The sequence below is a fragment of the Vulpes lagopus genome, chromosome 7, assembly GCF_018345385.1.
Source record: "Vulpes lagopus strain Blue_001 chromosome 7, ASM1834538v1, whole genome shotgun sequence".
In the NCBI taxonomy this organism is placed as follows: Eukaryota; Metazoa; Chordata; class Mammalia; order Carnivora; family Canidae; genus Vulpes; species Vulpes lagopus.
Window position 1 is genome coordinate 90,193,291 of NC_054830.1, and position 27,164 is coordinate 90,220,454.

Here is a 27,164-nt window from a genome sequence, read left to right on the forward strand (position 1 = left end):
AAATAAGTCTTGAGGAGGCTTATTATTGGTTCTTGGAGCTCTTTTAATGTAGCTGCGTTCTAAAAATATACCTAGGGTTTGTTTTAATAAGGTATGGTAGGACAAATAGATACGGAAATTATCATTATGAAAGTAGAAGTTTATAATTACAGTTCTTTGGAAATAGGGTGCAACATGACTTGTAGGGCCACATGGGGAAGCATCAGGGATAGTCAAGAGGCAGAGAGGAGGTGGAGCATGGTTCAGAGCTTTTGTTGGAGTTGCTAGTGGGAAGGAAAGGGTGAGGCAGGGTAGGTGTGCTGATTAAGTTTAGCATTGGCTAATTTGAATAATTTTGGAGGACTCTAGCTTGACTTGGGATTGGGATTCCTAGTTGTCAGGCATCTGGCCCTAGGATTAGGAAAGGGAAAATAGGCTTGGTGTGTGAGAATTTGATAAAGGAGTTATGGCTGTGGGCTCTGGGTTGGTTATTTATATATATCAAAGACATGCTCACAGGGGAGTCATTTACTATCCAAGAAATAGCTATCCTTGGGAGGGGCAGTCTCTCCAGGATAAATGGCTCCCGATGCTAGAGCATCAAGAATATAGAAAATAAAATATTGTCAGTACAGGCTGAGAGTTAAAGGACCAATGTAAACCTAAGACTAGACATTGAAGAAAAAAAAACAGATAACATAACTGACCCAAGTATGTTTTCAAAGCTTTTATATAAGCACTAAATATAAATCGGTTTTCCTAAATATATTTTAGGATAACTTTTAAAACACTCCACCCACACTCCTCTGAAATGAACAGAGCAGTAAATGTCACTGCATGAGTAAATTATTCTGGAACACTGTAATGGACTCAGGTTACTCTCAGCTTTAATGGTCTGTGTCTTTACCTATATTCTCAGATGCATGTAGCAGTAAATAGTATTTATAGTCAGCTAGGTTTTAGGTTCTATGCTAAAAGTTTTGTGTAGATTAGAAATTATTTTATTAATCCTAGTAACCATACAAAGAATGTACAGTTATGTGGTAATAGACTTAAATAATTTATGCAAGTTCACAGAGCCTTCAATGAATTGAATATAGTTTTGAGTCCAGGCACTCTGGTTAGAGAGCTGTCACCTATAACCATATTACACTATCTCATGCCTTGCTTAAACTCATGGAGTGGCCACCTGCTCCATGGCTTGCTTCATCCTCCCTGAGAAGGGAGCCTTGCGACTTTGAGAATGTACAGATGCTTACTCTGTTGCCTGTGGGAGGTGGCTCTTCGTAAGGGGAGCACTTCAATCACGTGATCCAGGGCAGACTAACTGCTAACTTGCTAAGAGTTCCCTGCCGCTGAAAGCAAGAATTGAAGTGGTGAGATTTTTAGCTTACCCTGATAATTGAGAATTGTGCTTTAGGAAAGAAATTGGGTATTCATTTTTCTATACCACTGAGTATGTATGTAATTCATTTGCTTTGTGTTTTCAGTTTATAGCAGTCCTAAGACTAGATTTCACTTGAATTATTTTGATGATCACTAGAAATTTTCTTTCATTTCTTATTTTTCACTTACATTGAAGTTTCCCAACTTTCATTCTTCTTAAGTGTTTAGGCATAGACAGAAAGCACATGTGAATAAAGTATCTGCTCTCCACCACTCTTCCAAATTCCTTGTGTCTCTAAGACAGGACAATCCTCACGTGACTCAGATATAGTCTTTGGACAAATAGGTATATTTTCACTTGTTAATGAGCAAATTTGTTGAATAAAGGTTAAGAGTATTAAATGTTAACATGAGTGGGGCAGGGATGAAAGATAACAAGACTTTCTTAAAGTAGTATAAAACCTGACTAACTTTTTCTGAAAAGCCAAAAATAAAAAGGTGATAACACTGTGGACATAATGTAAACCATGGAGAAAATATTTGAAAATACCAAAAGCTTGTTTAAATGGAAAAGATGTTTTTGTTGTTGTTGCAGTGAACAGTGGACTAGATTAAAGATGGATACTAGTAGATAAAAGTAGCAAGCAGAAGTTACCGTGTTATGATCCCTGAACAAATTGATCTAAGTTAGACCCATTGCCATTTTTATGAATGATCTGAAAGGTGGGGGGGGGGGTAATATTGTGAAGTTCTTGGACTTAGCCCAGAAAAGCTCAGAATTAAACGAGAGGGAATGTGGTTAGGAATAGCACATGAGATTTAGAGTTATCTAAAAATTGGCAGAGATAGTTGTAGGCAAAGAGCTGTAGATTATAATTTGGGCATGCTCTCAATGACTGCATGAACTGTCCCTTAAATCCTTGGTCTAGTGGTTGCTGTGGACCACAGGATCAGTGGGGTATTAAATGGGTTTTACTCAGCAAATATACAGGCATCTATCACATGCCAAGGTATTGAGGATATCAGTGATAAGAAAGAGATGTAATTCCTTAAGGCATGGAGGTTACATGAAGAATGTTGATTACAAACAAATACAGGCAGACTTACTTTGTCTTCCATCCTTCTAGAATTTTGGACATTATATCTTAAAGAGAGGAAGCATTTTGAAAGGATACATAAAATGGTAGGTAGAACCAATAAAGGGACCTAAGATCTTTTGGAAAAATCAATGTTACAGAGACTTGTGTACTAAAAGAAGATGAGTAACAAGGGATATAGCTCATGCACATATTTTAAATTTCTGAGAGTTTTGGGATGATAGAAAGTTATTTTGGCAATGAATCAAAAAGGTGTACTTACTGATTAAATAGTGTGACTTTTTGGAAACTTTGTACCACCACCTACAGAGATGGGAGAGGCTCAAAAACAGGTCACAAAAATATGTTGGTTGGATTTAGAGTCTTTAAGCTTAACTATTAAGCTTAACTATTTAGAGTCTTTAAGCCTACATTTCTAGTTTAGGGGGTTGGCCCCATTGAGGACAAACTATTACCACGAGTATTACTGTGTTATGTAGTTTGTTTTAAAAACCTGCAAACCTAGGGCTAAATATTCTCTCTTTTCCCTCTCTGGGGGTGTGACATTTCTCATTTGTTGAGCATTTCTCCAGAAATGAGTAAAACTGTTAACGCCAGACTTGCTTTAACTTCGTTGTTTGTTATGTGCTCTGTATGGAAAAGGTGCTAACTAACTTTAGATAGTCTTTGAGTTTCTGAAGGCAGGTAACAGAGGATGTGTATATGCTTAATTTCATTTTCCTTTCCTAGGTTTCCTATGCTCGCCCAAGTTCAGCTTCTATCAGAGATGCAAATTTGTACGTCAGTGGACTTCCGAAAACAATGACCCAGAAGGAGTTGGAACAGCTTTTTTCACAATATGGACGCATCATTACTTCTCGTATTCTTGTTGACCAGGTCACTGGTAAGTAGGCATCTGGTTTAGACAATCTTTTACAATTTCTGAGTGGCAGATTGTGAAATACTCTGCCTTTCCATACAGCAGTCTTGCCTCTAGAACACATCAAAGGTATATGTGGACCAGAAAATGCAATTTTCTGCTGGAATTGTTCATAAATATGCATGGATAAAAATAGATTGTGGAGTGGAGTAAGCCAGCTTGAGTCATTTCCACCCCGAAGGGGCAGGTTGGAAGTCTGTTTTATGGCATGTAATAAATTTGTAGATGATATAATCCTCATTTCCAAGCTGCTGCATGAATAAAAGCCCCAATCCTCTTCATAAAGTGCTCCTCCTACTAAATAGTCTTGTTTTTTGTATAAAAATGTAGTTTAATGCAGCAGTATGTACCTAGTTCTCTAAGGGAGGATAACGGTGTGTCTGCACTGGCTGTTCAGGATGGTTTCCAGGTCCATGCTGTGTTACATGGGCATGTGTAAGAGTTTGAAATTTGAATGTTAAAATTTTATTTAATTCCTGGTAGAACTTTTGACCAAATGAAAATCAGAAGACAGATAGGTTTATTAAAAGTTTATAAGGGAGCTCTTCTGCCAAAGCTTTTTTTTTTTTTTTTTCCTACCAAAGCTTTTAAAGAAAAGCTAAAAAGCTAGCAGTACAGGTTTGATTATGGATTTTAAGAATAAATTGTAATTTTCTGTTATGAAAACAATGCTATTCTTTTTAAAAACATACTGAAAACAGAGAAACATGGTAAGGAGGGGAAAATCAACCATAATGCCGTGTACTCAAGCAGTCACATTAAGATTTTGTGGGTTCTGGGGAAAACATAGGTTTTGCTTTAATTTTTTTGTGTGTTTCCTTTCCTCTCAATTTCCCTGTTTTTTTCATTTTTCTCTCTCTCTCATACCACCAGAGGAGATGTATCATATATTACAGTGTCTATTTCCTTTCTAAAGGAAGCAGTGGATAATGTCTTACAATCCTTGGTATTTCTGTGGGTGACCATTATTTTCTCCTCTTTCATTTCTGATTTTGAGTCCTCTCTTTTGTGTTGGTGTATCTGGCTAGAGGTTTATCAATTTTGTTGATCTTTTCAAAGAAGCAGCTCCTGGTTTCATTGATCTGTTCTCTTGTTTTTTGTTTTTTGGGTTTCAATATCATTTATTTCTGCTCTAATCTTTTTTTTTTTTTAAAGCAGTAGATTAACTACAGATTAAAATCAAAAAAAAAAATAAAATAAAATCAAAAAAAAAAATAAAATAAAATCAGGCCAAGTTTTTAAGTTTTCAGGTGAAAATCAGTTTAGTTGATCTCAGTTTGAACAGAAGCAGCCCGTGTTCTCCTCAGTGCTGTTAATTGGCTTCACTGCATAAGAGGCATCACTGTTAGAATTCTGGGTAGAGAGATACCTACCTTCATATACATGCTTGGGCAAATGGCTATAGGTTTTGTTGTATGAAGAAAATGTAGTCTATGGAAGGAATGTAAAAATATGGTCTTTTCGTCATAGCTGCATTTATAATTTTCCTTGTACATTCTGTCACTCTGCTATATCACACAGACTGATGATCAGTTAAATAGAAGAAATCAGGTTTAGCAATCCAGATAAATTTGTTTAAAGCAACAGAAATGCCATTTTTTGGGTTCATATCATTCATGCTTTTTAATTCATCATTTAAATTTGAGAGAGAGAGTGAGTAAGTACAAGTAGGAGGAGTAGCAGAGGGAGAGGGAGAAGCAGACTCCCCACTTAGCAGGGAGCCTAATGTGGGGCTCGATCTCAGGACCCTGGGATCATGGTCTGAGCTGAAGGCAAATGCTTAACTGCTTAATGGACTTAGCCACCCAGGTGCCTCTTAATTCGTCATTCTTAGTGAGAACTTGGTGGATAGAGAAGTAGATTTCACCTCTAGTATAGAAAGCCCATCTTTTTAACTCTGAAGGTGGGTGTTGTACCAAGCCATTGGGTTATTCATTTTTTTTTTTTAAGATTGATTTATTTCAGAGAGAGAGAAAGAGAGAGCACTCACGCAGGCATGCAAGAGTACGAGCATACAAGTGAGTGGAGGGGCATAGGGAAAGAATCTCAAGCAGACTCCCCACTGAGTACTTGATCTCATGAGACATGACCTAAGCCGAAACTAACAGTTGAACACTTAACTGACTAAGCCACCCAGGTGCCCTGCTTTGGGTTATTATGCATACTCAGATTAGAGTACCTCAGGTTTAAGTGACTCAGTCTGTTAATCAAATGCTTTCCCCGTGGAATAGTTAAGTTCTAGTGGTTATTAATTCTTCATATTAGTGGATAACTAAAAGGATATATTTACTATCATTTCACCATATTATTTTTTCTTTATACTTAAAATTTTCAGGGTGAAACTATTCACTTTACCTGAAATGGAAAATCCTGCAATTTTGTTATTCAGCCATCAGGTGGTAATAATGTACAACTGATACAACTTAAATAGGAAAGGCCTGAGATAAATGTATATGGAAGAAATGCCTCTCCACCTTAAAATAACATTCTAAGCTATTGAACTTACACAGTGTTAATTACAAAGCAAGTAGAACTTCATTCCTTTTTAAAGTTCCTATAAGTCCTGATGGTCTAAGTACATTTTCTCAGCCTCTCTCTCTCAATAACCTCTTATTCTGTTCTTCATTGACATACTCTGAATCATCTAGACTTCTCTAGCTACTAGTCCCAAGCTGGTATGGCTGGTACCAATTTGCTTGCCAAGAAAGTGTTTCTCTACAATTGTTTCTCTGGATGGCCAGCCATGGCTACCTCAACCAGCCCATTTAAGCTAATGAAATAAAATGGATGGGGTTTTTAGCTGGGCAGGTATTTGGCCATCCCTCTGCTTTCCTTTTTTGTGTCTCAGAGTGGGGAGAGCATGAGACAGAAGATGGCATTACCATAGGAGTAACACTGCTAGAGCTAGAAAGCTTTGAGGCTTTATTTCTATTTTCTTTGTTTTAAAAATATAGGTCCTCTTTGATCCCCTTTTCGCCTTATAATATTGCTTCTCTCATAAAGTATAGCTAGTTAAAAGCAGTGGGAGAGTTTCAGGGAATCAGAGAAGCCTCTTCAGACATTTTTCTTAGAGGGCCAGTATCCTATGTAATATTGTTAAGTAGAACTTTATTATTTAAAAATTTAGCTGAAATCTCTTTCAACCACTGTGATGTATTTTTAGCACAGCTTTTTAGCATTTTTTATCCAAATGCCTTGTTCTCTTCTTATAAGAAAGGAAGCTGCTGTGCCCTTCATTTGTGAGCTGCTTATCTGATAGCATAATTTGAGAACTAGAACTCAGGCATGCTGTTGTTCACATTATTAAAGGCAAGGTTGTATATGAGAGAGCATGAAGATGGCAGGTATGGAGAATGTGGACATCCTGAGTGCTTTCTGTTTGTCTTGGCTTGTTGGTAGGCATGTAGTAATGGATATTCAGATTGTATAGATGACTTTATGCATTTAAAAATATATAAAATTGTGATCTAGACTGAATTGCTACTAAGGTAAGGTAAGACTTTCCTCCTCTGATTTGTGGCAGATGTTATATGTGGGTGAAAACATGTTTTTGAGAAGGAAAAATTAATTTATCCTTTTCTTCTCTCCCTCCCTCTCCTTCCACTCCCTCTTTCCCAAATCCTTACCCACATCTACCAATAGGCATATCAAGGGGTGTAGGGTTTATTCGATTTGACAAGCGGATTGAGGCAGAAGAAGCTATCAAAGGCCTAAATGGCCAGAAACCTCCTGGTGCCACAGAGCCAATCACTGTAAAGTTTGCTAATAATCCAAGCCAAAAAACCAATCAGGCCATCCTTTCCCAGCTGTACCAGTCTCCAAACAGAAGGTATCCAGGACCACTAGCTCAGCAGGCACAGCGTTTTAGGTAAGTCTGGTCTGGTTCTTGCACCCAGCTACTAAGAATCTGAGGTTCACTATGCAGTACTTTTATTGACAGGATTCTGGTTTGCTCTTACTGTTGTTTTCTTTTTCTTATGGCCACAAAGAAAACCTAGTGTCTTTTGCTAATATGGAAGGTGGTAACAAAAAAGGACAATAAGCTATAGCAGTTGTTCTCAACTGGGGAGTAATTTTGCTCCTTGGGACATTTGGCAGCATCTGGAGACATTTATGTGGGCAAACTTGGGTGGGGTTTGCTACTGGCATCTGGTGGTTAGAGGTCAAGAATGCTTCTAAACATCCTACAGTGTACAGTATAGTCCCCAACAGCAGCAAATCATCTAGCTTCAAACAATAGTTCTGCAAGGTTGAAAAACCCTGACCGACAGATTGCTGGGTTCTTTCTGTTTCCAGTGCTTCTCATTTCCCCTATCTAGTTTTTTTCTTGGTAAGATTTTCTTCTTGTATTTCAGCTTTTAGGTCAAGCACTTTTAGTTACTTTGTTTTATAATATGTACACCACCAAGAATATGTAACCTATGTGAAAACATTAAGTTTCTACAAATGGATTCCTCTCCTCTTTTAAAATTTTTATATCTTGTTGTTTAAGGGTTCACTGGCCAACCTCCTCTATAAAAGGCCAGATAGTAAATCTTTTAGGCTTCGGGGGTCATGGTCTCTGTTGCTTATATATCTTTTTTTTTTTTTAAACAACTCTTAAAAATGTAAAAGCCATCCTTCAATCCTAGGCTATACAGAAACAGATGGCAGTGTGGATTTGGCCTGTGGGTGGTAGTGTTCAGACCCCTGTATAGTCCATAGAATGACTATGCATCTTTAGTCCAAAGAAGACATTCTATCTTGTAGACAGCATAAATATTTCAATTTTTCAAGTTTTATTTTAGACGTGGGGTAACAATCAAATCAACTGTTGTTTTAAAAACCTCTCTAATCTTCATGTGAGAACAGTGACTTTAAGACCTTAAACACGGCACAAAGAACTTCGGTTTCATAAGCAAAGCTACCAAGGTTGTTTTTCCAGAACATTTTTTAATATCCTTTTTGGCCATATGGTATACTGCAGCCATAATTCCATCCATCTAACCCCATGCTATTTTTTTTTTTTTTAATCCCAAGTGCATATCAGTTTTCTTTCTTTCCTTGCAGGGGTAGAATAGTTAATTACCAAAAATAGGATCAGAAATGTAGCTTAATGAGCAGTTACGTTTTTGAGCTTAAATCACATGCATTTTTTTCATTGGGATATTTAGAGTGCTAAATCGGTCAGATACCTGCTTTAAAAAAAAAAAATTGTGTCACCTGAGGTGTGAGAAAGAAATTCGCCATAAACACTGTGTTCTGTTCCTACTTAGGATAGCTTTTGCCTTGGGAGAAGAGGTGATACTGTCAAAAGGATCCATTTGAAACTGGATAACTGGGTTACCCAGTTGATTGAGCCTGTGTTCACGCTCTGCTTTAAACTTTGCCTTTTTTTTTTTTTTTTTTTAAAGCATTGTCAGGTAACACTGCTGCCTTTGACCACGGTAGATGGTAGCCATGACTGCAGGGAGAGATGGATTGGAGCAGCTTGTGGAGAAAGAAATCTCATAAAACTGTTTATTTTAGGCTCTGCCTATTATTGGTTTCCTGTGTGATATCTTAAAGTGAATAATATTTTCTGCAAATTTTGCACAAACTTGAGGGAATTTTAGAGTTGTTTCCTGGACAGCCTATCCAGTTTAGAGCTCTTGGAATCTAGAAAAGACTTTTGTGTTTACATGGAAGAAGGTTCTTTGAGACATTGGTTGATTTCAACCCTGTGAAAATAAAAATTTTTCATGTTGAAAGCTGTGCTCATTTTAAATTGTTCATTAATTCTAGTGTTTTCTGGTGTAAACTCTGGTTTCATTTTATGGTAGTCATTAAGTTAAACTTTGTTCTGAGAGTCTGGCCTGAATGGTGAGCGAGATACGGGACCACAGGTCTAAGGTGACAGGATCTGCAGGAGAATACCTGATCATTGCAATGGTGAGGCACTCAGGAGACTCAAAGACAAAACTGGAAACTGCTGTGTTTGCACACAGCCCCACCCAGCCCACTCCGTACATTCTCCGTGCTTCAGACTTGTGGTTTGGAAAGCTTTCCAGAATGTTCTGATGCTCAAATTTAATATCATTTCTAAATACCTTTCTGCCCATCCTTTGCTTTTATCTTTTTGTTCCATATGCTATTAACTTGAAAGTCTTCTTTCCTTGACTCTTAGAAAAAGAAATTCTGAAAACAGGGGAATAAGAATTGTCTGTTGTAAGGGAAACTTGGTTTCAGAAAATGGGGAAGATTTTTATTGTTCTTTCAGATTCCTAACTCTTGTATCGACTGCCCTCTGTTCTTTCCTTCCATAATCTCTGTGTAGATAATAAGTAATGAACTAGTTTTTGAGCCCAGTGAAAGTGCTTGGTCTAGACTGAGTGTTAGAAGAAATTGGGAGCCTTTATTCCCAGAGTTCAGGTTTAACCTGATATATGTTTGGTTCCTTTTCTTTAATATTTTAGAAACTTGATTGTCATTTACCTTCATTTTTTCCCTCCTTCCTTCTTTTGAAAGGTTGAATCTCCTTTCTCTTCATAAAGACTGTTGAATTAAGGACTTGCTTGTTTTGTTGGTATTTTGCTCTTCTCTCATTCAAGTCTAGATCATTACAGAAATATTTTGTCCCTAACATCTGTGTCCAAATGCTCTTAGCCTTCAATTTGTCACTTTCCAGCAGACACTTAGAACATTTCTCACTGTGTTTTTTATGTTGTCATAGTACCTTGAGAGTTGAAAGAGATTAGAGATTACAAGTTATAAATATAATAATAGCCAAGGATATTTTTAATATTCATGAAATGCACTAGATCTTTTAAGGTTAAAAAAAAAAGTAGAACCCATGCATTAAGGGTAAAGTTTAAAAGTAGGCTCATGAAATTTATGACTCTCAATCCGTGCATATAATTATTTTAACATGAGCACTGCTGATCTAATATGCTCACTTAATTGACTACAGTTTTCAAAATAAAACCATCCTTATTTGGATGGATAGTATAATTCAAGCCCTTTAAGTACATTTTTGGGACATGGTGTCAGAATTAAGCTTTTAGCCAAATTTTTCATCTCTTTTCTTATGGAGCAGCTTTAATTTTATTGAGTGTGATCTAGTCTAATGTTGCCTGTGTGCCTGCTTCTATAAGCTTTTATGCATTTTTAAAGGAGCCTTTTAAATCCATTTTTACATTGTGTTGAAGGCATGTGCTGGTTGCACCATGATAATTTCCTTTTGGAAGAAGCTGGTGTCAGTCCTCTTGAATAATTTTTTTTTTTTCTCTTAGAGAATAGATGACACCATCTAATGGAATAAGGGATAAGTTGATGATCTTGCAGTTTAACTTCAGAGCACATCTTGGCCAGTACTTTGGAGAAGTTTTGAGAACCATTATTTGTAGAGTTCAGAGTTTCACTTTCTTACCTATTATTAGTGATCTCTCTTTATATTTTTGTATTACTTTAATTGACTTCACATTTCCCCTTCTACTTGCATGTTCGCCTCCCTACAGTCTGTCAGCTAAATTTCTTGGAAACTAAGGTGTTATCTTTTTGTAGACCTCTAACTTTGGAATGGGAATGCTCTAATACATGGTTCTGTTCAAAATATTGCCTAGTCTGAGTTGTATTCCTGTTAACAGAAAAATGTTTGTACATGTATCTTCAGTATATATTTTTTCATAAATTATGTGAACATGGGCTTGTGCTATTCATTAACTCATAAATGCTAATCAAACATAGAAAATACAGGTAAAGATGAAAGAAATATATTAAATGCCTTGCTTTTATTATCATGTTGACTAGCTTTACATTTCATTTATCCTGTATCTTAATAAATCCTATATCTTTAAAGCAAGATTCATAAAATTACCTTGATAATTTTGTACTTCCTGTTGGATTATTTTGTATCTAACCTCATAGTGTACTTTACTAGGGAGAGGAGAAATAATTAGCTTTCCCCATTTTTGTTTATTTGGGTCATCCTGACTGTGATGATGATGATTTTTATAAAAATCTTTATGAAGCTATCTCTTCTTTGAGGGTTATTTTAATTATAGCTAGGTTTCCCTTTCTAATCCTCTAAATCCACTTAATGTGTCATTTGTAAAGTGGATTATATCCAAGCTACAAAACAGGGGGAAGAGTGTCACTGTCCCTTTGAGGACTTCCCAGTCTTCCTCAGGAGAATAAGTGATACTGAGTGAGAATACAGGGGGCAGTGCATCCATTAAATTTGAATAAAGAATATTTTTAAAGTTAAAAGTATCTTTTTAATGGACTCTTTAATATTTTCTTGCCATACTGTAGTACATGATCATTCACACCTCCCTGGATCATTCTGGAGACTGCTAACTTGGTCTCCATTAAATACTGGCTTTCTATTTTTAAAATTTTTTTTTTTTTTAAATTTTATTTATTTATGATAGGCACACAGTGAGAGAGAGAGAAGCAGAGACACAGGCAGAGGGAGAAGCAGGCTCCATGCACCGGGAGCCCGATGTGGGATTCGATCCCGGGTCTCCAGGATCGCGCCCCGGGCCAAAGGCAGGCGCCAAACCGCTGCGCCACCCAGGGATCCCCGGCTTTCTATTTTTAAATGACCACATATAAAAAGATGACTGTCCTTGAGCTCTGGACACACCCAGCAAAAATGTTTAATTCTGGAGAGTAACAGTGGTCCTATGTCTGAGCATATTGTAAGCTAGGCAATTACAAGATAAGATGCTTAGTTTATAGTTTTCCAACAGCTACAAGATTTGAGGTACATAGTGTCCACATGGAGCACCCACTGCTTTTTTCTAGCTCCCCTGAGAAACATGAATGTGTGGCACCAAGAGAGTAAGGAAAACTGCTAGGCCCAACTGCATGCAGGCTGGAGTCTTTAGCACTGTCTCATCCTGTTTCTTAGGTCCCATGCTCCTCCTTGCTCTCCTTGATAATGGGATGGGGGTGATGTGGGAGAGAGGAAGGAGATGGTGGTGGCAGATGGGAAGTTTAGACAGATAACGTGGCTTAAGTTCCAAAAGACTGAATTTTTTTTCTGAAAATGTGTACTGAGTAAAGAAATCAGTGGTCAGGATCACAGTGTATGGTAGGATTTCATAGGTGGGGCAAATACGAGACCCACTGAGTGGGTCCTCAGAGATCTTAGTATAAAAGTCGTAGGCCCCCTGCCTGGAGAATCTTTGGATGTAGAATGGTGAATGAAGTGTCTCTCCCTAACACATGTAATTCACTTCTGGGGTAGTTTTGGTTTCCATCCTGTCTTGAAAATACTGAAAACTTGCTTAGGAGATTCCATCTCTGGACTTCTGGTTGGTATACTAAGCTGATGGTGGCAGAGTGTGACAGTCCCTACCTGGGCAGAGATGGTGTAACTATTTTGAATGAATTGATAAGGTGTCTTGCATCTGAGCCCTTCAGCACTTTGGAAGGAGACTTTAATTGGCCATTCTTTTCTACAGGTGTCATATGCCAAATTCATTCTCTATTGATCCTTCCAGTAATTGTAGGATATTATCTGTATCAGATTACTGTAAGGTTGGTGATATTAGGTTGTATGCATTTTTATTTCTGATTTGTGGCCTTTCTTTTGGAGTAGAAAGGCATGACATCTTTGACTTAATGCCTCTGCAGAAAACAAAGCTCTTCTACCTGTGTACTTTTTCCACCCACGTGCTTTCTCCTTGCATGTGCGAACAGGCTCCCCAACCAGCCCTCCTGATAATTTTCATTCTGGACTAAATAGTTAAGGATAGTATTTGTAACCTTATTGCTTTGTCAACAGTTATTATGAACCTGCAGTGATCTAGGCCTGTGCTTTATGCTTAGTGGCATAATGGGGAATGAACATGTCCCTGCTCCTGAGAGGGTTTTGGGACAAGAAAGACACATACAGATGAGGATCCTTTGTCATTGTGATTTGTTTTGTTTCTTTACACTTTGCATTACATCAGCTCAGTTATTTCTTTCCATTTTTACAAAACACAGAATGCCCAGAGGTGATTGGGAATAGGAATGTGTGAAGATTCTTTTTCCAATTCTAAAAGACCAGAAAGAGATGTTTTTTGGCTTTTATAAAACTAGAAGCAATTGCTTTCTCTTGTGTGCCCTAGCCTTACTTGAGGCCACAAGTTAGACAATAACATTGAAACATTTTTCAGACTTACCTTTCATAGGTGTTGAAAGAAAAAAAAATTGTTCCCCCTGCCTCAGGGTCTCACTTGGAGAGTGTTGAACATTGTGGCAGTTGAGGGTGGTTTTGTCTACAGTGAATTAAGATACTTACTTCTTCTAAACACATGTAATTAATTGGTATACATTATGGAAATTTGGAACGTCAGAATCATCTCTTTTGACACTGACAAAGCAAGAAGAATCAAGTATTATAAAATCAACTTAACTTTTGAAATGGGAAAAGGATGGAGAGTTTTAAAGGGTACCTACCCACCCCAGCCCTTTGTTTTAGAAATTTTAAGAGAAGCTCAAGTTGGTTGGTTTGTTTCTACCTGGCTTCTTCCACCTTGAACAGAGCTACACTTCCTGTAGTATAGTCAGAATAAGTATCAGTCTCAGGGTCTGAACTCTGCCCTGTTGCTCTGAACTCTTTGCCCTGTTGCTTGCAGAAGCAAGGAGTCTTTTGTCTTTCTCTGGACCTTAGTTGAACACATGGAGAAATGGCAGATTGAGTTGATACTATCTGTAAGGTTCTTTCCATGACTATAATACATCATTTTGTAAGAAATGAAAGTCCTTCAGAATTGAGAGGTTGAAGGGTAATTTATGGAATATTGGTGTCACCACTTTTATGAGCCCTGTGGTCTTTGGCAAGTCACTTAATCTGTGTGCCTTGGAGTTATCAGCAGTCAATAGAATTATAAAACTTAATGGTTAAAAAGCAAAATTCAGCTGAATAACTTTGAACATCAAGTTGGCTTTATTCTACAATTCATGAATCAGGCAGCATTTCACCTAAGAAATAGAATGGAGCTCCAAGAAGCTGTACAAAAAGAAGGCTTTTATGGGCAGAAGGGAGCAGGAAAAGGGCCATTTCTAACAAAGAGTGGATTGTTTCAGGCAAGGTCACCTTCCTTTGGGGGAAGAGTTAGGGGTCTTTACAGGCAGAATATGTTGCTAGGGCTGACCAGGTACTTATAGATTGGTTAAAGTTTGAATTCTTGAACCTCCTATTAGGTTAGAAACTAAGTCTTGGTTTGCTGACATGGGGCTCAGCACAGGTGACTCCATTTGAATCTGGTTTTCTTTCTTTTTTCTTTTTTCTTTCTTTGTTTTCTGTTTTTTCTTTCTTTTCTTTCTTTCACAGTACTATAAAGTACATGAAGGTGCATGTGGAGCACCTAGAATTTACCTAGCAATAGGTGAGAACCCAAAGAAAAACTGTTCCTTAGCCTCCACATTTCCTCTCTGAGTGTTTTCCTCAAACAACCACCTAAATTTCCCCTGTATGTCACTGATCGCTGTAACCATAAACTATCCATCAGAAGAACGTCTTAATGGCAATGGGTACTCATTCTCTCAGGAATATGAAAAGACCCACATATGGGTCTTTTGAGATTTCACATAGAATTAACATACAAATATCCCCTTGGAAGATGGCAGTAACAAATCCAGCTTTCTTGAACATCAAGGGGAAAATTAAAAACTGAAGTTTGCTAAATGTATGTTTTGCAGGTTGGACAATCTGCTCAATATGGCTTATGGAGTAAAGAGGTAATGATAGAGGTTCATGATACTCATCCCTTCCCATAATTGATTAGTTTCTTTGATTTGGGGAGTGACACCCTTCATAAGTTTGTTCAGTTTTCTTTTGCATGTGTAACTTAATGAAAAGCTGCATTTTGAAGCACGGTTGACTCAAGTGTTTTTATACCACTGGATGCCACCTGGTCTTACAAAACCCCATTTGTTTTATATTGCATTGCGACGTTATAGCATGTGTATGTATGTGTTGGTACCCTCCCCCTAATCCTGCTTATTAATTCACAAAGCCACTTGTAAATATATTCTAAATATATTTCTTTGCTATAGTGGGTCATATTATTCAATACAGCATATAATGTCCATTTCATAATTTATTAATACCTTGTCAATATAGCATGTCACTGCAAGCCACACACAGACCTTGGTTGAAACATCAGATAGTTGTATGTATCTGTTGGAGGGGAGGGGGTTACTGAAACTCTTGGGATGGGAGGGGAAAAGAAATAGTCCATTACTGTAACCAACCTCTGTTTCTATTTGTGTGTGTTTGTGTGTGTGTGTGCATATGTGTGTGTGTGCATGTGTGTTTCCTATTTTGTTTAGTAGGTTTTCTCCAATGACCATTGATGGAATGACCAGTTTGGCTGGAATTAATATCCCTGGGCACCCAGGAACAGGGTGGTGTATTTTTGTGTACAACCTGGCTCCTGACGCAGATGAGAGTATCCTGTGGCAAATGTTTGGGCCTTTTGGAGCTGTCACCAACGTGAAGGTCATCCGTGACTTTAACACCAATAAATGCAAAGGTTTTGGATTTGTGACTATGACAAACTATGATGAGGCCGCCATGGCGATAGCTAGCCTCAATGGATACCGTCTGGGAGACAGAGTACTGCAGGTCTCCTTTAAGACAAACAAAACGCACAAAGCCTAATGAGCTCTTGTCCTCAGTCCATTTATATATGAAAACTATACAACAAAGGCAAGTTAAGAGAAACTTTATACATTAGTAAATGTCTTTGTAAGTCAGTGTTGAGATGGGGATAAAACGACTACTTAGCATCCTAAGAAATATGTGAGATTTTTTATTGCTAGTATTTGAATTAAAACTTCTTAAATATCTTTTATGTTTGAATATGGACAAGAGGTACAGGGTTTTTACCTGTCACATTGCATTCTATTGCCTTCTTTGAAGAAGGTGGACCTTTTAAAGTGTTTCAGCTAAGGGAAGACATTTCTTTTCTTTTTACATAACTGCCTTGAACCTGTGAGTAAATATTGAGGCTTTGTGTTGTAATTCTTCAGTTGGTTGTGTCTTTTTTTCCCCCTTTTATTTCTTTTTCTGATTAGCTTTGTGTTTGGTTTACATTTAAAGCATTGCTGTTATGTCTAAGAAAAGTATTTTGAAGTTTACATTTTTATTTATGAAGTTAAAAACAGTATTTATTTTGTAATTATGATTTGGGTTGGGGAAGGGGGGGGCTACATTATAAACGCTTATTGTAAGAATACTGGAGAACTTTTCGTAAAGCAGTACCTTGCCAAAGAGATAAGAGCCTCTTTGATGTGGGTTTAAAAAAAGCATCTATTTTTATAAAAAAGAAAATTTGGAGAAACTTTTTACTGGTCCTGGAACAAATATTTTGACTTGAATACTTTGAGAAATCTCTTCATATGACACCTAGTGAGCTTTTAAAATTTACCAGGAAATTTGCAGCGGTTGGAAAATTTAGAAAGATTTATGATGTAGAAAATACTACTTTTGAGATCTTTGTATGAGAGGAGTAGAATCAATGGGGGAAACACTGCTGGTTTCGTTTTTGTAATCACCAGTGGAGCGTCTGATCATCCTGGTTATTATGTGATAGGTGGCTCACATTGATTTGTGATTTTGAAACAAAAAAAAATTTACAAAAGATATATAAGAGCAGGCAAGAAATTTAAATTACCAAGAGATGGGGGAAAAAAAAATCTGTTCTTCCTAAAGAAATCCCTTCAGATAGAGCTCATGGTGTTTAGTGATGTACTTGCAGTATTGTTTGAAGAATTGTTTTGTCTTAAGGAAAAAAGATGTTGCACATGATTTGTACTGCAGCAAATCGGCAAAAGTGATCTGAGTTGGATATATTTGAAGGTATTTTGAAAGTTACGTTCAAGGCTAACACCTGAGCTTTGTGTAATGTAAATAAGACCTTGTGTTTATGAACCTTTCAGCTAATTTGATTTTTTTTTTCCCTTACATGCCAAGTGATGTTCAGGTTTTGAATGTTTTTGTATCAGTTTTTTCCTTTGTAAATGGCATTAACATTGTTACTTGAGGTCTTGCTTACTCACTTTTGTTGTCCTGAGGACTTGAATTTACAGTGCATCAGATTTGTTGCTAATTTTGTCTGTAGATAGTCTAGCTTCAGCTGTTTATGGTGATGCTACATTTTTGTTTATAAATATGTTTGTGGTAAAAAAAATGAGTATAACCATAGGTTTTGAACAAATTTCCTTACATTTTTCATACAAAAATCATAAATATCTGTATGCTACTGAAATTTAACTTTGTATGATGCTTAAACCACTATTTGGGGAAATAATAAAATAAGTCTTTACCATGTATGAAAGAAATTTTAAAAAATACAAAATATTTTCTGATTAGCATCTAGCTTATAATAAATTTTCAAAAAAGCTGAAGGCAAAAATGCCTTCATCAGGATGCACTGAGAACTATATAGTTACGTCCTGCTTTTTGTATAAACTGAGATGCTCACATGCTTCCCCTTAGAACAGGCAATGTGCTATGCATAACATAGTTGTACATTATCTTTGCGGTTGCGTTGAGTTTTATTTTTTATTATTTAAAACTGTAGTTATAAAATTTTTCAGTATAGTACAGTACATATACTGTGAGGCGCGTGCTAAAGTGAATAAGCGAGTTTCCATGCTGACCCACTCAATGCTATTCAGAAATCAATTGGCTTAGCACTTTCTCATATCCTTAGGTGCATTTAGATTGTCAGAGTTAACCTTCTGCGTTTAAAAAAAAAAAAAACTAAAAAACAAAATACATGTATATACTTAAAAAAAAAAATAAGGTTTCCCTCATGGGAAAACAGCAGCTACATGCTTCTTTCCTATACTACTGTAGCAAACCAAGGCATTGATGAGAGGGCATGCAAATTGTGCTTCACTTTACAGTGTTTATCAGAGCACTTAATAAAATGTAAGGCTGGTATTTATTTGAAGTTGTACAGTATGACTTAATTCACATCTGTTGGAATAGAAAATATATTCTGTTGAGTATTTAAGAGGCTGTACATGTTTTCTTTTGTGTTTGGATTCTTTGTACTTTTTCATGTTCAGTACATCAATAAACAAAGTTGAAGGGAAAGAACAGTGTGGTGAGTAGGTCTTTATACGCATTTTGGGGGCTCCTGGGCTCAGGCTCACGAACTTACCCTCTTGAGCTAAGAGGTTCTCTCAGAGCTTCAGTTGAAGGCAGTGTTATCTACAGTAAGAATTCCAACTGCATATTAATTGAAGTAGAATGTGCAAAAAATTTTTTTTTGAATGACACATCTGATAGCTTTCAAATATTACTGAATGAGTAATTTTTATGGGAATACGTGCATTCATCTGCTAGTTATAAAGTTTGGGTCATTGGATGCTGACGACATTCTGTTGTGCTGATTTAATAATCATCAATTCTTTTTTTTTTTTTTTTTAAACAAATGGGAATTGTCCTCACAATTCACTTGAGCTAAAGAAAAGCCACATGGAAGGAAGAGATCTTACTCTGCTTCTGCCAGCAAAGTTTAATTCACCCATTGGATTAACTGCTGGTCTGTGAGATTTAGTGCCAGATTGTCAAGAGACTCTTCTCTGAAATCAGAAACTCCATTTTCATTAGGTTAAGGCTGATGTGGGTAGCACGTGTCCACACCCACCCTGTGTTGCACATACATGTTTGGTTCTCATTACACACACCTACCACTTCTGTGGAGGAAGAAAAATGCTTCTTGCTGATCTTTTATGCAAACTGAAGAAAATTTGATATAAGAATGAAATACTTCATTTCCTTTTTTCCCCCCTTAACAAAGTACCATGTAAATGGCTTTTTAAAATTTGATTGTATCTGTCAGGTGTGTTTTTCTTTCTTTTCTTTCTTTTCTTTCCTTTCTTTTCTTTCTTTTTTCTTTCCTTTCTTTTCTTTCTTCTTTCTTTTTTTTGTGTGGTAAAAAGCCATTCTAAAAGCAATTGTCCTGAATTCACAACTTAGCAGTCAAGAGTGTAGCTGAGTGACAAGACAATTCCTTTTCTTCTAACATGCAATTAATCTCAAATCTCCATACCCCTTTCTTTATTATATGAATCTAATACTCTAATTTTGTGAAATTGGAACATCCTCTCCTCACCTCTCTCCTCTCCTCTTGCATGCTTATCCATATTTTGACTGGTTTGCATGTCAGCTATTCTTTTATATCTGAATAGATAGTGGAAAAATTCTCAGGAAAGGAGGTTGATGAGACTATTGGTATACTTGAGGAGAGATGTTTTTATTTTTCCTTAGAATCCTATCTCCCCTTAACTTGCAAATCATCTAGAGTATTCCAATTCAGTGTTAGGGTTGCCAACGTAAATTTTTTAATCTTACCATCATTTTACATTATTTTAGTTTGATTTGAGTAAGTGTTAGCAGTTTAGCCTTTCTGTTTAAATTAAAAAAAAAAAAAGACTAAGTGTCCTACCCTTATTACTTTATAAGAAGATAAAAAACATAGCTTATAACATCCTACTCAGAGGGTTACCTGGAAATAAGAAAATGCATGTGTTTTAACAATAAGTGTGTTGAAATTTTAATACATTTCCAGAACAATAAGCATACATTTTTTATAAGGAGATATTTTTAAGTGGCCTTGGTTTTGAGCCTTTGTATCTGTTACCATATTGGAATCTCAAAGAGAAGAAAATTGAAGTATTGCTAAAATCATGATTATTGTTTGAAGAGCATTTATAGTTTTAGTCGTTGCAGTGAATGGTTCATTTTTCTCTACTATTCTTTGTATTCTTTCTCTGAAAATTCCCAGAAGGAGGCTCAATTTCCTTTAAGTTGGAAGGGCTAAAACATCTATACCATTAATACAGGCCGCCTGTTGATGTAGGGTTACTGAAATTAACCTCTCCAGAATTCTGTTTTATAGAAATAAGTTATTTTGGTTGTTCAGTATAGGTTTTGGTTATCTGTGTATTCTGTGTTGTGCTCCCAGTCTATAAAAATTAGCAAGATGTGGCTCTTACCTTCTTGGAAGCTGTAACCTAGAAGGGAGGACAGATAAGCCACAAGGCCAGGACTGCAATATCGTAAGTGCTATGAGAGCCCAGAGCAGGTTTCAAATTAACTTGCTATGGTTTTTATAAGCCCAGTTACAATTTGTGAAACTGAACCTGCTTTCCCCTTATGTATTCCACTTTTCCTTTCTTAGATTTGATTATTAGCTCATTTGTGTAAATTTTTAAAAAAGATTTTATTTATTTATTCATGAGAGTCACAGAGAGGCAGAGACATAGGCAGAGGAAGATGCAGGCTCCCTGCAGGGAGCCCGATGCAGGACTTAATTCCGGGGAAAGTCAGGATCCCGACGTGAGCCAAAGGCAGATATTCCACCACTGAAACATCTAGGTGTCCCTCATTTGTGTAATTTTTAATTTGACATTAGTATCATTTAGTGAATCTCAAAGTGATCTTATGCATTAAGTTGTCCATATCCTTTCTGAAGCAAAATAAAAGTAATTATATACAGTAATACACTGTTTATCTGAGTAGTTGGGTTGATGGAAGAATTTGCCTAAATGTTTTTGTCCTCTGTGAGTATAATATAGGGACAACAATTTACAAAGCACTAATATGGTAAAATACCCTGAATATTAAAAGTACGCCAACTGGTATTATTCTACTTTGAATTAAGATATGTCACAATCTTAGGGTCTCAAATTCAATCTTAATATTACTTTTAGTTTAAGTAACTAAAGATGCAGGTTAAGATGGAGTAGTTCATACTAACCCCCAGAAATACTTTATGGATGTTATGTTTTCAAAAACCTTCTGGCAACCAAGCATGAATCCCCACAGCATACAGTGTCTCAGAGGGGCAGACAGAAGTGTTTGGGTGCCATATGCTTCTCTGTTCTCATAAAGTCTGTCTTGTGCTCCAGAAGACTTGTCCACATCTACAAGTAACTATACAGTAGAAAGAAGATCAAGAGTGCTGTGCACAAAGTACATTAAAAAAAAAAAAAAAAGAGGAAGGGTGTGTGTGTGTGTGTGTGTGTGTGTGTGTGTGTGTGTGTGATGGAAGGATAAGTTGGGTGGGAATGGGAAACCACACAGTGGTAGCAATTGAGCTGGGGCATTAAGTGGCATTTGAAAGACATTGGGGGAGGAATTCAAGAAGAGAATACTGATCAAAGACATGTGGGTAAGCTTCTGTCTACTTGTAGTATTTTCTGGGCAATGGAGTCATTCAATATAGACTTATGAGTTCATTAAACATTTTTATGTCTAGAACTATATAAATTTCAGATAAGTCAGATATCTGAGTCCATAATGAAATACAAAGTATCGAATCATCAAAACTTTGTTCCTTTGCCCATATTTCTCTTGTAACATTAAATACACCTGCTATGATAGGTTGGTTATATGTAATTTTTGGAGTTGCTGAGAAGTTGCTGCCTCCTTTTAAGCGAGACATTTATTTGGAGCATGTGGTTCAGTGTACGTGAAACCAGAACAAACCCCCCTACAAAATCTCCCCAGTAATCTTCCCAGAGCACTGGACTAATATATTTCTCAGCATATATACCTTTCAAACTCAATGATTTTAGGTGGTAAAGTGATCTTTCTACAGTGTTTATACTATTTCTAGGGCCATAGTACCCATTAGACTCTTAATGTTGGACTGTAGTTTATTTTTTTCTTAACCCATATTGCACAAGAATCACATTCATAGAGGATAAGGGGAACATTGTAAAATCCAAATGTTCCTCAAGCATTTCCAAGATGAGGTTTTGACAGCTTTTTACCGTCATGGTTTTTTTTTTTTTTTTGGAACTCAGTTGATAGCCACACCTTCCCTTTCAGTGAAGAACCACAAGAAAGAAAGGCAGATCATTTAAGTGGCCCTTGGTGGGGGTGGAGCTTATTTATTTATTCTGAAGGCCCCTCTGACCTACAGATTGCAGGCAGCCACATGCCATCTCTAACTCTGATTCTCATTGTGCACTCCTTCCGAGAATCCTCCCTGGACAGTTTCAGAAGCCATCTGCCCTACCATGGACTTCCTTGCAGATTTGAAGAAACTGGCAGCTCCTGTATGAGTGACCCGTCCTTTGGAATGAAGTGCATTTGGCAAGGTAGCTTTATTCTGTGGATTGTACTGCAGATGCAACAAAGGTCAAGTGACTGAGGTGAGATGGGAGAAGGGAAGGTTATGACCCATAAATATAGTGATCGGTTTCCAAAAGATGCAGGGCTTTTATTTGATGGATGCCGAGGGAAAAGCTGCCACTTGGGAAGTATCGATAAGCACCTCATTGAAAGTAACCCCCCTCCATATGTTTATAGACATGTTCCAGATCTTTTCCTTTTTCAAAAAAAAATAGGTTTTGTGAGTTTGCCAGGTTTAATAATTGCATGAAATAATGCAGGGTTTTTACACCAAAAAATTCCCAAGTTACCATCTAAAAGGATAAGTAGCTGTTGCTATAAATGTCAAGCCACACATTGCAGTTGCTACTGTATTACTTAAATATTCTTTAAGATAATTTTCTCTTTTGAGAATGGCTGTTGTGTGTTCTCCATATGTACCCAAGTATATGTTGAAAGTATTCTGTTTTTCAGAAGTTACTCTTAGAGAAGTGCTTGTTTTATACCCATACATACAAGTAAATTGCTACTCATGCTGTTTATAGATTAAATGGCTTGAGTATCAGGTGATAAAGACACATATGCTGTCTTTCTTAAGGAAGCTCAGAATTTTTTATAAGTTGATCGTAAACATATCCAAATAAAAATGTTTTTTTGTGTGTAATGGTAGTATACTTTAAAAAGTTGTGCTTTACAAACAGTTTTGTATGATAATCTGTAGTCCTGAGCAGATCAGTATCCTCATGCACCTGTTACCCCTTTGTGACGTGGCAGCACATTGTGGCACACAGGTTGGGATGCTCTGTTTTAGATATTTTTTAAAACTTCTCTTTTGGTGATTCTTTCATTAAATATACATTGAGCACCTGCTCTGTACCAGTAGCTGTGCTATGCCTCTGGGCTTCACATTTAATTTATGTCTAGTTTTTCTCTGCTTTTGAGCCAGAAGACACTTCAGGGGTCTTGTTCAGCAGATGTGTGAGTCCGTCCCAGAGACGTTAAGGTTCTCAAAGGTTCTTTTACTAATATGAGACTTGGCACTTGAACCCAGCCCTCCTAACTCTTGCTTCTTTGCCCTTCACTATCACTGAGTGTTACTAAAACACACGTGGAACTAACTTTTATAAACTACGTCCTTTTATGGGATCAGATTTCTTAAATCCTCAGGAGACATATATGGCATGTAGAAGTTGAACATAGGCAAATACACGTATTTTATTATGAAGCACTTGGTATTATTTTAGTATTTTATTATGAAGCACCTGATACTATTTTAATCCCTGTGAATAATTTCAATCAATAATAACACAGTCCCTGTGGAAAAATTATAAAGTACAAAAAGCACAAGCACAAATCAGAATTAACTCAGTCTTCTGAAAAAGATCTTTGAATACTGTTTTTCTCTGGTACTTTTAAAGTCATGATTATATGTCTAATCTCTTTAATGAAATTTTTAAACATTCAAATTTGGTTTTTGGTTTTCTTTTGATAAGGATGTCTTGTGCTCCAGACACAAGACATCCATTTTTTTTTTCGTTCCATATGAATGGAGAAAATTTTTTTAGCAGACATAAGCTAATGCATTCTGATTTTGGTTTGAGACATGGTACATGAGAAGTGTTGCCTGGTTTTTATTTTATCGATTGCCGCTGACGTTTTCTCAGGGAGGTACAAAATTCTGTGTTTCTACATGGTTTCCCATTACAACTCCATTGCTTCAGGCTAAAGAATAATTGAGGTCCAGCATCAGGTTGTGGAGACGCCTGAATGCCTGCTTGCCACTATCTATGGCAGGTATGTAGTTGTGAGCTTCAACTAAGCAGCTGGGGGTCTGGGTAGGAGAGAACTATGAAGTTACTTCTTACGGACAGAGGACAAATAGATGTCCCAGAGTACTGATAAGTCACCTGCTTCTGTCCTTTCTTTCCTTAGCAAAAGGAAATGCTGGATGCAGAGACGATGATGAAGCACCTAATTGTGGGTGAGTAATGTCGCTTTCTCCTTCCATGCATCTCTGATTGCGGTGATCTTCCCTCTGCAAGGGTCTGAGTAAATACTAGCTCCTTATTGCTTGTGCTCAGAGAAGTAGCTGATGGTAGAAGAGCACTTTTCAAAGGATTGAGGAGGCTGAAAGATGCTTGTTAGAGTGCACCTGGATCCTGCCGTGACATCACAGGCGGACCATAAACGGCTCTCCAGAAAGCACAGCAGCCTTTTTTCACCCCTTTCTTAACAATGAGACGTAGATTGGGCTTGTTCTCTATTCAAGCATCCTTATGAGTAAATGTCTATTTTTACGGTAGAGCTGCACTTTAAAAATAGCTCCAATCAGTACGACTCTTTTCCCCCATATGTTAAAAAGTTATACATGAGTTAAAATATCTCAGATTGCTTAAATTCTTCCAGACACAAGGCACTTTTCCTTTTTCCTTTTTTTTTGGGGGGGGGTGGGTGCAGAAGTGTTGGGGAGGATTAAATACAAAATAAGGACTTTTTGTCTGGGCTGCCTCAACCCTGTTTGTTCTTGGAGATGGCTTTTTTTTTTTTTCCACCAGTAGCAGGGCTTTTAGAACCAAGATTTGAGATTTCTGACTCTTAAAAAATTCATTAATATTTGGCGGGTACAGTCTTCTTCCTGGAGCGATTGTTTATTTTTGTTGCTGAGAGCAATTAGCTAGAACAGTCACAGTTGCAGCTGTTAGATACTATAAGCTCCAGCGGAGATCACAAAAGGCCTTATGCACATTTAGAGTCTGTATTTGGAATGTTTTTAATGGATGATTCTTCTGGAGTCTACTGTGTTAGTAAATTCGATTGGGTGATCCTGAGCCAAATCAGATGTACAGTGGGATCGTCAGCATGCTGTACTGATCAGAGTCACTTAACCACCTTGCTTTGTGGAAGCCGGGTTGGCTGTGTCTGCTGCATGGAGAAAGAACCTATCCCATTCCTTTCTCTCTTAGTCCTCCCTCTGCAAACCTGAATAGGGTTCATCCCAAAGCATCATGCTGTTTTCTCAGTAATGTGTCCTTTGCTTTTTACTCCTTGTTTGTTGCTCTTGATTTGTTGGGGCCTTTGGGGGGATAATCTGCATGTATAAGTGTGAGAAAGAGACTCACAGAATAGTCTGGTGCCTCAGATTTGTATCTTTAGCAAAGAATGACTTTGTAGATAATTTTGGCTCCAGTTTAATGCCTGACACTTCCAGAAACAGCAGCTCATATAAAGGGTTTGTGGATTTCACGTTTTTATTGTGTCTTTGCCTTTGAATATAGTTTTGATACTTGAGGATATACGTGTGTACATACTTAATAATATTACTGCTTTTATGATTCACAATATACTTTTATATACATTTTGACATTTGAATGTCATAGTAACTTGTGAGGCAGGGAATTCTTTATTGTTCCCATTTTACAGAAGAATAGATAGTCTCAGAGTTAGTGGGTAGCCAGCCACTTACTTATTTTACTGTAGCCATTTACTTTTGTACAAAAAAGAAAATACGTATTTTGTGTATTTTACTGCCAGCATACTGAGTTGAAGCAGGTTGATGAACTCTTTATTTTAAAGGCTGCTTGAGATAGTTTTAATGCCCAAGACTAGTTTATAGTGGCTACTCAGAATAGAATCAGGATATATTTTTTCATCTTGGGAAAAAAATTGGGAAATATTGGAGGGTTTCGGTAATTGTTATCTAAGTGGGAATCTAAAATGTACAGTGAAAGTTTGTTTCCTGTTAGCTAACATAAATTAATTAGGAGTCATTACATTTTTTGAGATTTTGACACTTATATGAAGATATTTTTAGAGCAGCCTTTCAAATGGAAATTGATTGACCAGATGGCAATCTGAACAGCCACCTTCGATCTGTTGCTAAGTGGAGTATTTTTCTTTGATCACATTTTTCCTCCAATAAAATTTCTCATATAGTTTAAAAAATTTTAAACTATATGAGAAATTAAACATTGGTAAATTAAAAAATTAATCTAGGGTTAATTATTTATTTTTAAAGGTAAAGTCTACATCCAATGTGGGGCATGAACTCACGACCCTGAGATCAAGTTGCATGCTCCACCAAGGCCAATTAGATGCCTCTACTCCAGGAATTTTAATACATTTTCCTGTAAAATTTTTATCCTTTTTGGGGTGAGTTTATTTTTGAATGATACAATAGTCCTAAAGTATCATGATTTGAATTGAATATACAAAAATTGCAGCAAAGTTCAAGACATTGTCCCCTCTTCCCTTCTGAATAAGATTAAATAATTGTAATATGAATTATTGATAGCTTTCTTGTTTCTTCAAATTTGAGACCATTTCTTATGTTGTTAAACCTTTTGGAAACCTAACCAGTATTTAACAGGGCACTAGAATGATTAGGATTGAAGTATGTTTATTGAACAAAGTTTTTTTTATATTCAGATTTGATTATGAATACATTTGAAGGCAGTGAGTGTGGCAGCCTTATCTTAGATAAATTAAAGACTCAACAGAGATGCTGATAAGTGAGATAAAGATTTGGAAACATGGATAGATGGGTTGGCCAGAGTATCTGAATGGAGGAGTGAGGAGGGCACCTTGGTGTGATGCTCTCCTTTCTGTCACAATGAATGCCCCAGGGGGATGATGTTGTGTTGATGGATCTGTGAAAACCTCATTAGGAAGACTTCTTGATGGAATTTAG

At 36.9% G+C, this 27,164-nt stretch overlaps 1 protein-coding gene across 6 annotated transcripts in view; it reads left to right on the top strand.

Annotated features, from left to right (window-relative positions):
- Window positions 1–18,445, top strand: part of ELAVL2 (ELAV like RNA binding protein 2) — a 140,789-nt gene extending 122,344 nt beyond the window's left edge. For 5 of the 6 annotated variants that reach the window (XM_041760475.1, XM_041760479.1, XM_041760476.1 and 2 more), the window contains 4 exons: window positions 3,192–3,345; window positions 7,024–7,249; window positions 15,037–15,075; window positions 15,670–18,445. In XM_041760475.1, coding sequence (XP_041616409.1) covers window positions 3,192–3,345; window positions 7,024–7,249; window positions 15,037–15,075; window positions 15,670–16,000 — 750 coding nt within the window. In that variant the 3' untranslated portion in view covers window positions 16,001–18,445. The remainder of the gene's footprint in view (window positions 1–3,191; window positions 3,346–7,023; window positions 7,250–15,036; window positions 15,076–15,669) is intronic. The other variant, XM_041760477.1, reaches the window with a different exon arrangement.
- Window positions 18,446–27,164: the final 8,719 nt, after the last annotated feature.